A 13,712-nucleotide genomic window follows, 5' to 3' on the forward strand; every position below is an offset into this window, starting at 1 on the left:
AATCATGTATACTCTTCAGTCAGGAGTTGATCTGGCTGCAGATGAAAAATGGGCATCATTGCTCCAGAGAGGGTGTCGTGGGCAGGACAGAGAGAAAGGGGTAATGGAGAGGAGAGATTAAGAGATACCAAGATGACACTGTCTTTGCATGTAGCGGTAACACATGCAATTTGTTTTACCACTGCAGTTTTTTGAGCTTCATACCTCAGCCCATTTTGTGAGTTTACTTGCATATTACTGAGCAAGGATCTACTGACATAAAACTCCACAGTTCATGCCCCGAGATGAGGCATGTAGAAGACATTGCTTGCAGCCTGCTGTTTTGACTTATCGCCCGTCTGTCTGATTAGCTGTTGATCCCTGACACACCCATCACTGTATTATCAGGTCACTGTCAGGTTGCACCACAACGCATGATGTGATGATGTAGTGCCAGCTCCAAAACATATGCGCTTGTATGATCTTGCAGATATGGGAGACTTTAAAATCAGTCTGAAGGCTGGTAATACTCAGCCCCAAAGAGATGTCAGTTGGCCTAATGCCAGAATGATGCTGGGAGAGTGTAAAGCAAAAGAGAAGGTGGTTGGAGGGGTTTGGATAACTTCAGGGGTAGCCAAAGTGTTGGTCAGCAGGCCACAATGGCCTGCAGAGTTCTCCAGTGTCCCTCACAGGAACCCTTATCACTAAACCCTGGGAGCTGCCCCTAGACACTCATGCAAATTTCCATCTTTATCCAAGCAACATTAGCTTCTCAGCGCATGATAGAAAATTACACGCTGGGACCACTAGTATCTTGGGTCAATATGGAGCATTACATGCTGGTACTGGTAGCTTCCGTGGGCCACACCTCTTTATTAAAGTGGGATACAGCTGGAAGACATTCCATTACATGGATATTAGGTACTTCTGTTCACCTATGTGGCCTTTTCTGTGCGCAGTTGGGGCAGTGCCTGGGACGTGGTGTCTGTCGTAGTGGATGTGGTTATGAAGATGGTAGCATTACTGGTGGCCGCACTGAGCACTTTGCAAACCAGAGCTGAAAAAGGCTTTCCTTGCTGTTAATCCAGACATTTGTCTTGTGTCCGAGCTGCACCTGGGACAGTTTGCAGGACCAGCTGCCTCCCCAGCTGAACAAAATATGACTGTGAGGTGTAAAACGCCACACGTGCTCAGAAGGTACTATTTTTGAGGCATCGTTTTGGAAGCAAAAGCAAAATGCTGGATCTTGCTCCTTTGCATATGTGCATACGATTAGCCTAGCTCATTCATAGCAGTAGGTGCTGATGTCTGAGCTCTGGGAACAAGAGGGAAGGGTTGAGCTGTGGTTTGGGCATGCTGAGTTCTTGTCTGTGTTCTTGGCAAACATAATTTAAAATATTTGTGAGATTAATCCTCTATTTCCCGTTTTGTAACCTCTCTCCATGTTACCTCTGGCATTTCTAGGCGGCAGGTAGTAACAGAGAGAGCAATCCTGGATGCAGGCAGCTCTTAGAGTAGCAATGATTTATCTCAGGCCATTCTGAGGCAGCAGACTTTACCTCTAGCTACAGCCACCCCTCCATGTCTGCTCCCCTCATTTGCATAAGTAATTGGCAGCTTGTTAATGGCTCATTAGGAATGCTGAAAACCGTGGGATTGAAACAAACTCAAAGGAGCAGAGACGGGGAAGGGTGAAAAGGACGGGGTCCTGGCTTGCAAATTACACTTCTGAATTCCACCTGATTCAGAATTACGGGTCATAAACCAACCGGATTGTTAAATGAAGTAAGGAAAAACAATGTCAATGGGAGGCTTTATTTTTAGACGTGTATTTAAACACAGAATGCGAGTCTGGAGGGAACAAATAGTCCATCTGCCTCCAGGAGGCTTGTCTCGCCTCCTTCCTGACCTTGCAGTAACTTTATCTGGTCATCTACCCCTATCTCATAGCAGGTACATCCAGCTCTCTACATCCACCTTATGAGAAGTGCATTTAGTTCCCTGTCCCAGCAAAGGTGATTCCAGCCTCCTCTCCTCACCTCACAGCCAGGGCACTGCATCCTCCCACCTCGTGACAAGTAAGGGGACACAGGTGCCAGCTACTGTCTGGTTAGGAGAGGCCATGCCTATTTGTAAACACAGATACTGTCAACATGTGCAGGGCACTTCACTGCGAGCTATGAACCCGGCCCAGTTTTTGCCCTATAAGATATAAGCTGCCTGCAGCTATTGACATCCAGGCAGGACGCAAGGCCTGCTGTGTGAAGCCGTGAGCGTGCAGAGCTGGTTGTGTAATCGTTACACAGAGACACTGGAGATTAGTGCAAAGTCTGCGACTGGCATCCCCAGGGGCAGTGCGGGGAATGCAAAGCAGCTGCATCAAGGAGACACAAGAGACTGAAGAAAATCAGTTGGTGTTTGTTTATTTTGGGGGGGGAAGGCGATAGTTAATTCTCCACTCTGGCTGCAGCCGTCGGGACCATCTGACTGAGTGAAGTCATAAGACCCCAAGTCTCTCGCCTGTCCTGCTGGATCATGGATGAAGAACAAGAGCTTAAAAGCCCTGAGTGCAGTGTGTCCTCTCCCCTGCTGTAGGCCTGAGCTGTGCCCAGGAAAGAATTTAGGTTATGTGGAAGGGCTAAAGCAGGGGAAGAAAGGAGGAGGGGCAGTCTGTCTGATCTGCTCTTTGCAAGGAGCAGCAAGCCTGACATTTGCAGTGAGAGGTTCTGTTGAGGGGGAAAGAGCATGAACTGCAAAGTAGAGCAGCAGCAGGAGGTCCCCAATCAGGGGAATTGCTTTGCAAAGTCTTCATGATGACACAGGATACTCCCCCTCCAGCTAGCGTGTCCAGATAGGAGAGATCCGTGCAATTCTGAAGGCAAGTTGGGGCTGGTGAGAGGACCTGTGTTAGGAACATCTACATAACTCAGAGGCTTTGCCTGCATGAAACTGGGACCTCTGTTGCGGCTTTGGAGCTGGACCACATTGAGTTACGCATCTGCCTTGCAGTCTTTCCAAGTCTTTTTCACACATTTATAAGGGCAAGTGACGTTCTGGTACCAAACAGCAGCCTCTCTATTGAGTGGGATCCTTTCCATTTGATTTTTCTTGCAAAAAGGAATGGAACAAGGAACTGTTTACTTTTAATTTGAGGTTACAGTGCCATTGTTGATGATAATATCGTCTTACATTTCTCTAGGGCATTTCATCATGTATAAATACATACATGGTAAAATGGAATTCCATCTCCCCCAACTCCGAATGAATACCCACACACCCACATGCACTTAAATGCAGCTACCTCTGGGGTGGAACATGCCAGCTGTTTAATAGCAAAGCAGCAAGACAGTTTAGAAAAGAAAAAAGAAGTGTAATGTCTGCAGGGAACATTTCGAGAAGCAGAATGTAGCTGAAAATTAGCCAGGACATCAGGGCTAACACCCTGCCCTTGAACAAAGTGCCCTGGAATCCTTAATGAACACAGAGGGTCTCACTTTTACATCTAATTTGAAAACTGGCACTTCCAGCAGCACGGTATCTACTGGCGCCACACTAAGGCATTGGATTCAGCACAGACTCCCAGGGAAGGCTGCCCCTTTCTGGATTTTCAGCAACACTAGGAAGTTCTGAGCGGTCTTCCATCCCAACCCTTACAAAGGGCAACCCTGCTTAGCTTGTGAGCACTCACAAAATCACAGCCTGCTGTGGTGGACAGATGGCAGCATCACTTGGTTTTGTTTTAAGTGGCAGCATAGCCAAATGCAGAGGTTTTTCCTGCATCTCAGCTGCATTCGCTCTGCTCTGACGTCCTCTCAGAAGAAGAGCCAGGCACCTGCAGTTCTTATTTACTCAAGACTGCTCTAGATTACTGAACAGCAAGTATTGTCCTCAGCAGAAATGAACGCGTCCTGATGGGGGACACATCTGGTTATTGGAAGAAGGTCCAAAGGTGAGAATCTTCAGGTGCTTTTGGTGCTGAGGTTCTAAAGGACATGCGCACATGTTCCATCCCATCCCAGCCTGGGAAGTCAGCCAGTTCTGCAATTAAAGGAGAGCCCTGCTTCAACCCCCACACACAACAGAGTTGAGACAGCAACCAGAGAGCATGTGTCCTGTCACCAGGTTTAAAAGGAATTAATTTGCTGAATGGATTCAACTGCACTCACAAACCAAACAGGCAGGGAGATGGCACCAAGTTCTCTAATTCCCCCTATCTCATCCAGGAAGAAATCAAGCAAACAACATCAACCTTGCAGCACACAAAAGGTGAAATTCACCAGAAAACTGCCTCGTTTAAAGAGACACATTTTCTGTGGCTCAGACCTGAGTAGCTTTTCCGTGAGCCACCAGCAAAAGCGACAAGAGCAGAGGCCTCCCAAATGAATGCCAGCCAAGTGAGCCTTCCTCCTTCCAAGCGATGCCCTGTGTACATTGAACGGTTTCCGCTAGACCTGAATCACAAATTTGGGTCAGGCTCAGTTAGAGGGTGTTTGGAGGAGTTGGATTCTGGATCCTAACTCACCTGCTGGCTCTTATCTCCAGAGTGGGGATCAGAACCAAAAACCCTAGATCCAAAGTTCACGGGAGTTCTGGGCTAGGGTGTTGGCCCAGGCCTGTCTTTAGTTTTGGCTACATCTAAGAGAGTACATCCAAGCGCCTCCTTGTCTGAAACACTGCACTACCTTGGCAAGCTTCTCCGTGACTTGCTGCTGTATGGCCACGCTCACTAGGGATGGCATGTCTTTTTAGTCCTTCCTAATCAGCTAGATGTCATTCAGAAAGCTGGGACAAGGAGACTTCTTTCCCCAGACACCAGGCTTCCTTCCTGGCAGTCAAACCTGGAGCCTTATAATAATAATCGTACATAGCACTTATATAGCTTTACATCTTCAAAGTGCTGTACTAGCATTAACTAATTATCCCTCTCCCTAATGGCCATTAATCCTGGCCTTTCATGAACCTTCCCCATTTCCCTGAGGTTCAGCTCTAATACAGCAATAAGCCACTCTCAGGGAGTGGCCTGCTATCTTGCAATCTGCTGTCTCGGACGTGTAATGAGGCCCCAAAGAAAAGGCCAGGTGCCCTGGGCCATTGGAAATGTGTGATTATAGAACAGTGCATGACCTTGAGAGTGGTTTATCCTGATTCTAAGATGGCTATGTTATCAAAAGACAGTTCTCCACAGCTCTGAAGCAAATGCACCGCAGGCTGCATTCATTTGTGGGCATCACGTTACCAGGAAAGTATTGGAAGGAGCAGAGCAATGGAAAGGATATGAAAGCTGGAGACGTTGATTTAGAGAGAAAAAGTAAGAGCTAAAGCTGTCCGGCTAGGTTCGGCCATCACTAAGATGGGGATGGGGGAAGGCTGCAAATATGTTGTGTGTTTATACAGCAACTAGCACAGGGATCGGCAACCTTTGGCACACGGCCCATCAGCGAAACCCCCTGGTGGGCCGGGCCGGTTTGTTTATCTGCAGCATCCACAGGTTTGGCCGATCGCAGCTCCCACTGGCCGTGGTTCACCGTTCCAGGCCAATGGGGGCTGCAGGAAGGGCTGCCAGCACATCCCTCAGCCCGCACCGCTTCCTGCAGCCCCCATTGGCCTGGAACGGTGAACCACGGCCAGTGGGAGCTGCGATCGGCCAAACCTGCGGACGCTGCAGATAAACAAACTGGCCCGGCCCACCAGGGGCTTTCCCTGGTGGGCCGCGTGCCAGTGGTTGCTGATCCCTGGACTAGCACAGGTGCTACTAGGGGTCCTGGTGATGACTAGGGCTCTTTGGTGCTATAAAAAGAACAGGAGTACTTGTGGCACCTTAGAGACTAACAAATTTATTAGAGCATAAGCTTTCGTGGGCTACAGCCCACTTCATCAGATGCATAGAACGGAACATGTAGTAAGAAGAAATATATATACATACAGATAAATTGGAAGTTACCATACAAACTGTGAGAGGCTAATTAGTTAAGATGAGCTATTATCAGCAGGAGAAAAAACCTTTTGTAGTGATAATCAAGATGGCCCATTTAGACAGTTGACAAGAAGGTGTGAGGAGGATACTTAACATAGGGAAATAGATTCAATATGTGTAATGACCCAGGCATTCCCAGTCTCTATTCAAACCCAAGTTAATGGTGTCTAGTTTGCATATTAATTCAAGCTCAGCAGTTTCTCGTTGGAGTCTGTTTTTGAAGCTTTTCTGTTGCAAAATTGCCACCCTTAAATCTTTTACTGAGTGGCCACAGAGATTGAAGTATTCTCCTACCAGTTTTTGAATGTTATGATTCCTGATCTCAGATTTGTGTCCATTTATTCTTTTGCGTAGAGACTGTCCGGTTTGGCCAATGTATATGGCAGAGGGGCATTGCTGGCACATGATGGCATATATCACATTGGTAGATGTGCAGGTGAACGAGCCCCTGATGGCGTGGCTAATATGATTAGGTCCTATGATGGTGTCACTTGAATAAATATGTGGACAGAGTTGGCATCGGGCTTTGTTGCAAGGATAGGTTCCTGGGTTAGTGTTTTTGATGTGTGGTTTGTGGTTGCTGAAGAGTATTTGCTTCAGGTTGGGAGGCTGTTTGTAAGCGAGGACTGGTCTGTCTCCCAAGATCTGTGAGAGTGAGGGATCATTTTTCAGGATAGGTTGTAAATCTTTGATGATGTGCTGGAGAGGTTTTAGTTGGGGGCTGAAGGTGACAGCTAGTGGCGTTCTGTTGTTTTCTTTGTTGGGCCTGTCCTGTAGTAGGTGACTTCTGGCTACTCTTCTGGCTCTGTCAATCTGTTTCTTCACTTCAGCAGGTGTGTATTGTAGTTTTAAGAATGCTTGATAGAGATCTTGTAGGTGTTTGTCTCTGTCTGAGGGATTGGAGCAAATGCAGTTGTATCTTAGAACTTGGCTGTAGACAATAGATCGTGTGGTGTGTCCTGGATGGAAGCTGGAGGCATATAGGTAAGAATAGCGGTCAGTAGGTTTTCGGTATAGGGTGGTGTTTATGTGACCATCGCTTATTAGCACAGTGGTGTCCAGGAAGTGGACCGCTTGTGTGGATTGGTCTAGGCTGAGGTTGATGGTGGGATGGAAATTGTTGAAATCATGGTGGAATTCCTCAAGGGCAATAAGAAAAGGAGTACTTGTGGCACCTTAGAGACTAACCAGTTTATTTGAGCATGAGCTTTCGTGAGCTACAGCTCACTTCATCGGATGCATAGCATATCGTGGAAACTGCAGAAGACATTATATACACACAGAGACCATGAAACAAAACTTCCTCCCACCCCACTCTCCTGCTGGTAACAGCTTATCTAAAGTGATCATCAAGTAGTAGGGCCATTTCCAGCACAAATCCAGGTTTTCTCACCCTTCCCCCCCACCCCCAAACACATACAAACTCATTCTCCTGCTGGTAATAGCCCATCCCTCTTTGAAACCTCTCTTTATAATGCGCATGATAATCAAGGTGGGTCATTTCCAGCACTAATCCAGGTTTTCTCACCCCCCCCCCACACCCCCCTCCAAAAACCACACACACAAACTCACTCTCCTGCTGGCAATAGCTCATCTTACAATGTGCACAGCAATAATCCAAGTTTAACCAGAACGTCTTGGGGGGGGTTTGTAGGAAAAAAACAAGGGGGATTTGTGGCAATGATACAGAGAGTTTAAATAGAAAGGAGGATGGGGTTCTTTTGGAGCAAAAGAGAAGAAAGGAAGAATTTAGGCTCAATGTCAGGATAAACTCCTTGAGAGTGAAACCTGTAACCGGGTTGTAGAACGTCTCTCAACGGGAGTTGTGGGAGTTGCATCATTTGGGACTTTGAAGACTGCACTGGACAATCCTGCATTGCCCCAGGGAGACAGGTCTGGATTTCAGAAGAGCTCTTTTCTAGCTCTACCGTGTCTCATTCTGGGTGGGAGTGGTGGAGGGTGGAGAAGAGAGTGACAGGAATCTTTCAGAAATGATTTTGAAGCAGCAGTCTCTTGACAAGGAGTCAGCCTGCACGATCACTATTATTGCAGGAAACTGCCACCCTGGGCTCTGTCTCAGTAAACTGTGGATTGATTGAAACAAACTTTCATCTTCCCTATAAAGATCCGTAATGATTCTCTCCAGAGCCAAGGACATGAAATGTAAATTGGCTCTGCAAAAGGAAAAATAAAGTCTGTTTTGTAGACAGGTTTGTTTAATAGCCTCATTTCTCTCCAGTGCTTTTGCCAATGCATGCTACTCCAGGTGGTCCCAGGTACAGTGAACAGGCCTGGGAATCACGCTTATGTGATTATACAGTGGGAGGCAGAGGTTAAGAACAGGGAAGAACCCCTGAAGTGCAAAGTCTGTTGTAGCCAGCACATGGTGTAAGGAGGATCTTCTGTTATCCAGGCCACATGCCAGTTTATGTAGTATAGCCTATGCAGTCCAATCTGTCTGCTCTCAATTCTAGATTATAACATTTGCAACATTAGCAAGCAGCAGGGCATAGTAGACTGAGCACAGGGCTGAGATCCAGGAACTCCTGGGTTCAATACCCAGCTCTGCCATGACTGACTGTGTGACCTCAGGCAAAGTCCTATCCCCTCTCTGTGCTTCAGTTTCCCCATCTGTGAAATTGGGATTATAATTTATATCCCTAATCAACCTTGTACCTGGCTGGTGAGGAGTTAATGGCTGTGCTTCAAAAACGTAAAATGACAGGTATTACATTAACTCTGTGTCCACTGAAAGCTGCTATCCTTCTGAAATACAGAACTCCCAAGAAACCCTTACATACAGCTCTAGGTTGGGCATATTTTGGGCTCCAGAGTCTTTTGTTTTTGCCTGTGTCCATCTTCCTAAAGAATTATTGGTATTTTTTTCAATAACAAATAGTTGCACATGAAGTACAGAGATGAGATGAGATGAGCCCCTTGGCACTGCAAGTCTGTGAACAGATTAACTAAGCCAACATTCTGTCGTTACATCCTTGGGACAACAGCTGACCTTGTATTTCACTTTATGGGTAATTTTTCCCCAATGTGTGTCTAGAGAAGGCCAATGACTTGGCTCATGATTTGGCTCATTAAAGATGAGATGGACTATTGGTTCATTTCTCTACTTTCAGAGCCAGATCCTCAGCTGGTATAAATTGTTGTAGTTGCATTGAAGCCAAGGAAGCTACACACCAGTTTATACCAGCTGAGGATCTGGCACACAAACTTCCTGACTGGCCCGGATCTAGTTCAAAAGGAAGTTAAATGCACACAATATATATTTCACTACTTGTATGTCGAACAAGCGCCAAGATAGGGCAGATTTACAGAGCTCTGCAATGATTTCAGGATTGTTGGAAAACTGAGTCTGTGCTACTAAAGGAGTGCGGAGAGCCAAACATTAGCACAAAATAATTTTCAGTAACCAGCCTGGATATATGTCATGTTGTGTTGACAAAGAATTTCCTTGGAGCCCTTCAAAATAAGGGAAAGCAAGTCATAAAAGCTGGAAGTGCAGGAAAGAGCTAAAATCGCAGCCAAGATTTAAAAGGAACAGAGGAAGAAGTCTTTCCAGTTGCAATAGGAATAGCATTCCTGGGGGTTCAAGGCAGCAAACGGAGAGTATTTCAGCCAAAGATGGATCTCTAACTGGGAGGTGTGGAGATACAATAAGCTTTTCAACCTCGCGAATTGCAGTTTTGAGCATCTGCGCACATTAAAGTGAAAGATCATTTTGAGACTTTAAAGTATCGTATTTCTGGTAAAATTAGGCTGTACTAAGAACTAGAGATGGGGCCAGTTAACAGAACTCTGAGAGCCTGAATCTGCACCCCATTAAACTCTGGGGAAGTTTGGATCAGCACTTCCTGGTTAAGGGCTCTTTCTGCCCTGTGTATTACCCAGGTCATAACTTACTTTGAACACCTCCTATTAAATTGTTTCTGTAGCTCAGTGCTGTAGCTTGCCTCTTTACTGACACCGCTTTATCACTAGCAGTAATCTAATGAAGCAGGGGAGGTTTCAGAATTTGTGAGGAAAGCAGGGACTTGCAAAGCGTTTTCTTTTTGAGTACTGTTGCCCCCTTGACAGAGCAGTAGCTGAAACTGGGGCCTGGCAGGATGGTTTCTCTTTGGATGGGAAACCAATGACATGGAGTCAGGGTACTGTCTTTGTGTCATCTGTTTACTTACAAAAACGTACACCAGCCCTCTTTCCACAAATGGCAGCAGCAGCACCCTGCACACAGGCCGCCCTGTGTTGCTGAAATTTCAGGTCAGGCACTCCGGCCCCTGTCCCAAGAAGCAGCAGTCTTTGCCTCTGCTCATCTCCAGAGACCGAGGAAGACTCCAGCCGCTTCATTCCGGCTGCCACATGGTTGAACTTCTGTGCTTGCACTGGTCGGTATCTGTAATAGTAGGAAAAGAGCTTCCCAAGCGTGCGCGTGCAGACACACACTCACACAGAAGGGATTCTCGCAGCATCAGTACCAAAAAAATGGTAGTCTCTGGGATACTCTGCCCTCGCAAGAGATGAATGCCAGAGACACGGAGCCATACTGCTCTCAACACCTGCTGTTCAAAACTCCTATCAATTAGTTATTCCCCCTGCAGATGATGATTCCTGTATTGAAGGACAGAACAGAGAGAAGCTGGTTCTACTAAGAGACTTAGAGTTGTACAAAAATCTCTAGCAAGGACAAGGAGATTCCTTCTGCTTGCCTGCTGCTGCTGCTGCTTGCGTACTTCCCCTGTTGGACTGAAATGTACTGGCGATGGGGGAACTCTGTCCCAGAAATGCTTTCCCTGCCCAGCGTTCCTCGGAGGAATAGTCTCACGCTGTTATTTCAAGGGCTCCACAGATTTCAGACATTGTGAAGGGGAAGACTTTACTTTGTGAATAGGTTCTTATGCTGCGCCCATCACCATGGTATCTAAGGTTTTGAAGGCCAAGCCTTCATCCACTGACTGTGCTTTTGCACCTGCAGTTGCTTGTCTCTGAGTGGATTCCTGGTGCAGTTTTCTGGGTGAACACCCCTTTGTGCAGTTATTTAATAGGAGCCCAAACCGGTTTGGGGCTGTCCTAGGCAGCAGGAAAGCTATAAAGAACATTGACATACCTCTGCTGTACGTATTTCTATGTATTTCAGTCATAAAACTGAATATGCCATTCACTCTGCAATATCTAGGCCCAGGAAGGCTAAGGATAGCACTTTGGTTTAGACCGTACATTTCCTGCCTTTTGTTGCTTCATCAGCAGTTGAACACGTTCTAGGCATTTTGTTGTGTTACTTTGTACGTCAGGTTTGGGAAGAGGGAAATCTTTGGAACTCATCATTTATCTCAATATATTTCACTTCCAATCTGTCATATTAGGATATTAGCCAGTTTGCATTGACGGGTGAGTGTGTGTGGGTTAGAGGGAGGAGTTAGCTTGCCTAGCCTATCTGAGCATCCACATGGGTAGCCTGCTCTAAGTGAAGCCTTTCTCCTCTCTTATGGCTCTGACAGATTTGCCTGTGCCTTTGTCCCCATGCAGGTTGGAGGACACACCATGCTGCCCATCCGCTGGATGCCCCCTGAGAGCATCATGTACCGGAAGTTCACAACGGAGAGTGATGTGTGGAGCTTTGGGGTGATCCTCTGGGAGATCTTCACATATGGGAAGCAGCCCTGGTTCCAGCTCTCAAACACAGAGGTACAGGATAAACCATAGCATCTTTGGCTGGGGAGGGGAGATGAGGCGAGACATGATGGAAAGGAGCATAGTCACACAGCATGCTTCTTGCAGCAAGTTTCGGGCACTTTGAGACCTGGAGGTGGGTTATTTCGCCTCCCTTATCCATCTCGGAAGCCGGGGTACACCACCGCCTTCCACATTCTCAGGAGGAAGTCCTAGCCCTCCCCCACCTTGGGTGCCATTGTCCATAACAGCATCATGGCCTCGCAGAGGAAGGGCTAGGTGAAGCCATGGCTTCCATCTGGGAAATGCAGCTTGACAGAGGCTCTTACTTTGAGAAGAGCCCCCAACCCATAATTCCTCCCATTCCACTCCCTGCCCCTTCCTCCTGAGTTTGAGTCAGCCACAAGTAAAGTAAGGTACATGGGGGGCTAATGCACCCAACACTGGCACTGGGTGGGCTGGGCTGACTTTAAGGAGCAGCTTGTTGCAAGTAAATTATTTCCAGCAGAATTCCCAACCTCGGGTATGTAAAATGTTGGTCACAGCGAGGGCTGCAGGTGGCAAGGGGCAGGGATGGGGTGGACCCCGATATTTATAGAAAGCTGGGTCAGGCTGTTCAATGTGCACCCCAAAGTGGGGAAAAATTGGGAAATACCAATGCACAACGAACACCTATGGTCCAGGCACTTCCCTTGTATGTTCATGTACAACTCCCATTGACCCCAGTGGGAGCTGTGGGCGAATGCGGGAGGGACAGATCTGGCCATAAAAATGGAACATTATTGCTCATGGGGAGAAGGGCTGTTCTCCTTCCATTGCCCTCTTTGCAACAAGGCTTTCAGAGCAATCAGTGCACTGAGTTTGCGGGTCATCTCCCAGATGTTCACAATAACAGTGGTAATTAATGCTTGCCACTCTTATGGCTCTTTTTAGGCATAGAATTTAAAGCACCTTTCAGAGGGATAGCTATTATCCCTATTTCACAGATAGGGAAACTGAGGCAAAGAGCCTGACACAGTGACAGTTGAGAATAGATCCCAGGTCCCTTGACGCCCAAATCCATGATTTAGCAACATACCCACCACGCTGTTTGGCTAGATAAGCACAGAAGCACTCTCAGAACTGGGCTAGTAGGGGTTGCTGCAGGTCAGTTACATCCAGGAGAGGCAGGTCTGGAACAGCAGGCAGTGCTCCAGCTCACATTTGAGTGCAGTGACAGAGCTGTGCCCAGGAAAGGTGCACATTTTATCCTATTGTGTGTCTAATGGATTCCAGAAAAGTTACCTCTTTTAACAAGAAATGTGCATTTTCTGCTTTCCGGACACAGATCCCTTAATTGAGTGAGTGCAGAAAGGGACTATCCAAGGTGCTTCTTTACATCGCTAATACTTGCCCATTTGTGAGCTCAGTGCCCTTCCTGAAGCAGTATGCACAAACGTTTTAGAGACACAAAGAGTGAGAGAAATGATCACAGAAGCCATTTGTTATGATACTTAATGAGCTGCTCTTGCATTTGCCTTGGAGATAAATATACACACACACACAAATGAGCGTACATACATCCCACATGGATGAGCTATCATGCTGGAACCCAGACCGCACAAATGTTTCTGCACCTGTCTCAGTTTCCCCATCTGTGAAATGGGGATAATCAAACTAACCCATCTACTAACCTTAAACAGTGCTGTGAACATATAAAGCTGGTACTTTTGGGCTAGGAATAGTACTGCCACATCCAGACAGGGTGACTTTTAACCATAGTCACCTCCATCTTTACCTGACCCTGTCTTTCCTCTGTCCCTTTCCCTTTTCTCCTCAAAGGAGAGAATTCATAGGCAACCTGTGCAAGACATTGCACATTAATCCTCCCAAATGTTAGGGATGTGTTTGCTGTTGGCCTGCTGGTTAGAAGCAAGCTGTGGAGACTCATGCAGAGTCCAGGGGCCTCTGGAGAACTGACTCCACCAGATCTTAGAATCACTTTTAATGAGGATGAGCAGGTCTGGGACACACCTTCTCCACTCCCGGACATCTACAGGGGACACAAGTCTAGATTTTATCTGGCTGTTGGCTGGTTAAA

The 13,712-nt window shown here is 46.9% G+C and overlaps 1 protein-coding gene across 4 annotated transcripts in view; it reads left to right on the plus strand.

Moving 5' to 3' along the window:
- NTRK3 (neurotrophic receptor tyrosine kinase 3) overlaps positions 1 to 13,712 on the plus strand; it is a 325,185-nt gene that overhangs the window by 299,790 nt on the left and 11,683 nt on the right. For all 4 annotated transcript variants that reach the window (XM_037910851.2, XM_007060361.4, XM_043524704.1 and 1 more), the window contains one exon: positions 11,489 to 11,647. In XM_037910851.2, the coding sequence (XP_037766779.1) occupies positions 11,489 to 11,647 (159 nt within the window). The remainder of the gene's footprint in view (positions 1 to 11,488; positions 11,648 to 13,712) is intronic.

The sequence above is a fragment of the Chelonia mydas genome, chromosome 10 (assembly GCF_015237465.2).
Source record: "Chelonia mydas isolate rCheMyd1 chromosome 10, rCheMyd1.pri.v2, whole genome shotgun sequence".
NCBI classification, from domain to species: domain Eukaryota; kingdom Metazoa; phylum Chordata; order Testudines; family Cheloniidae; genus Chelonia; species Chelonia mydas.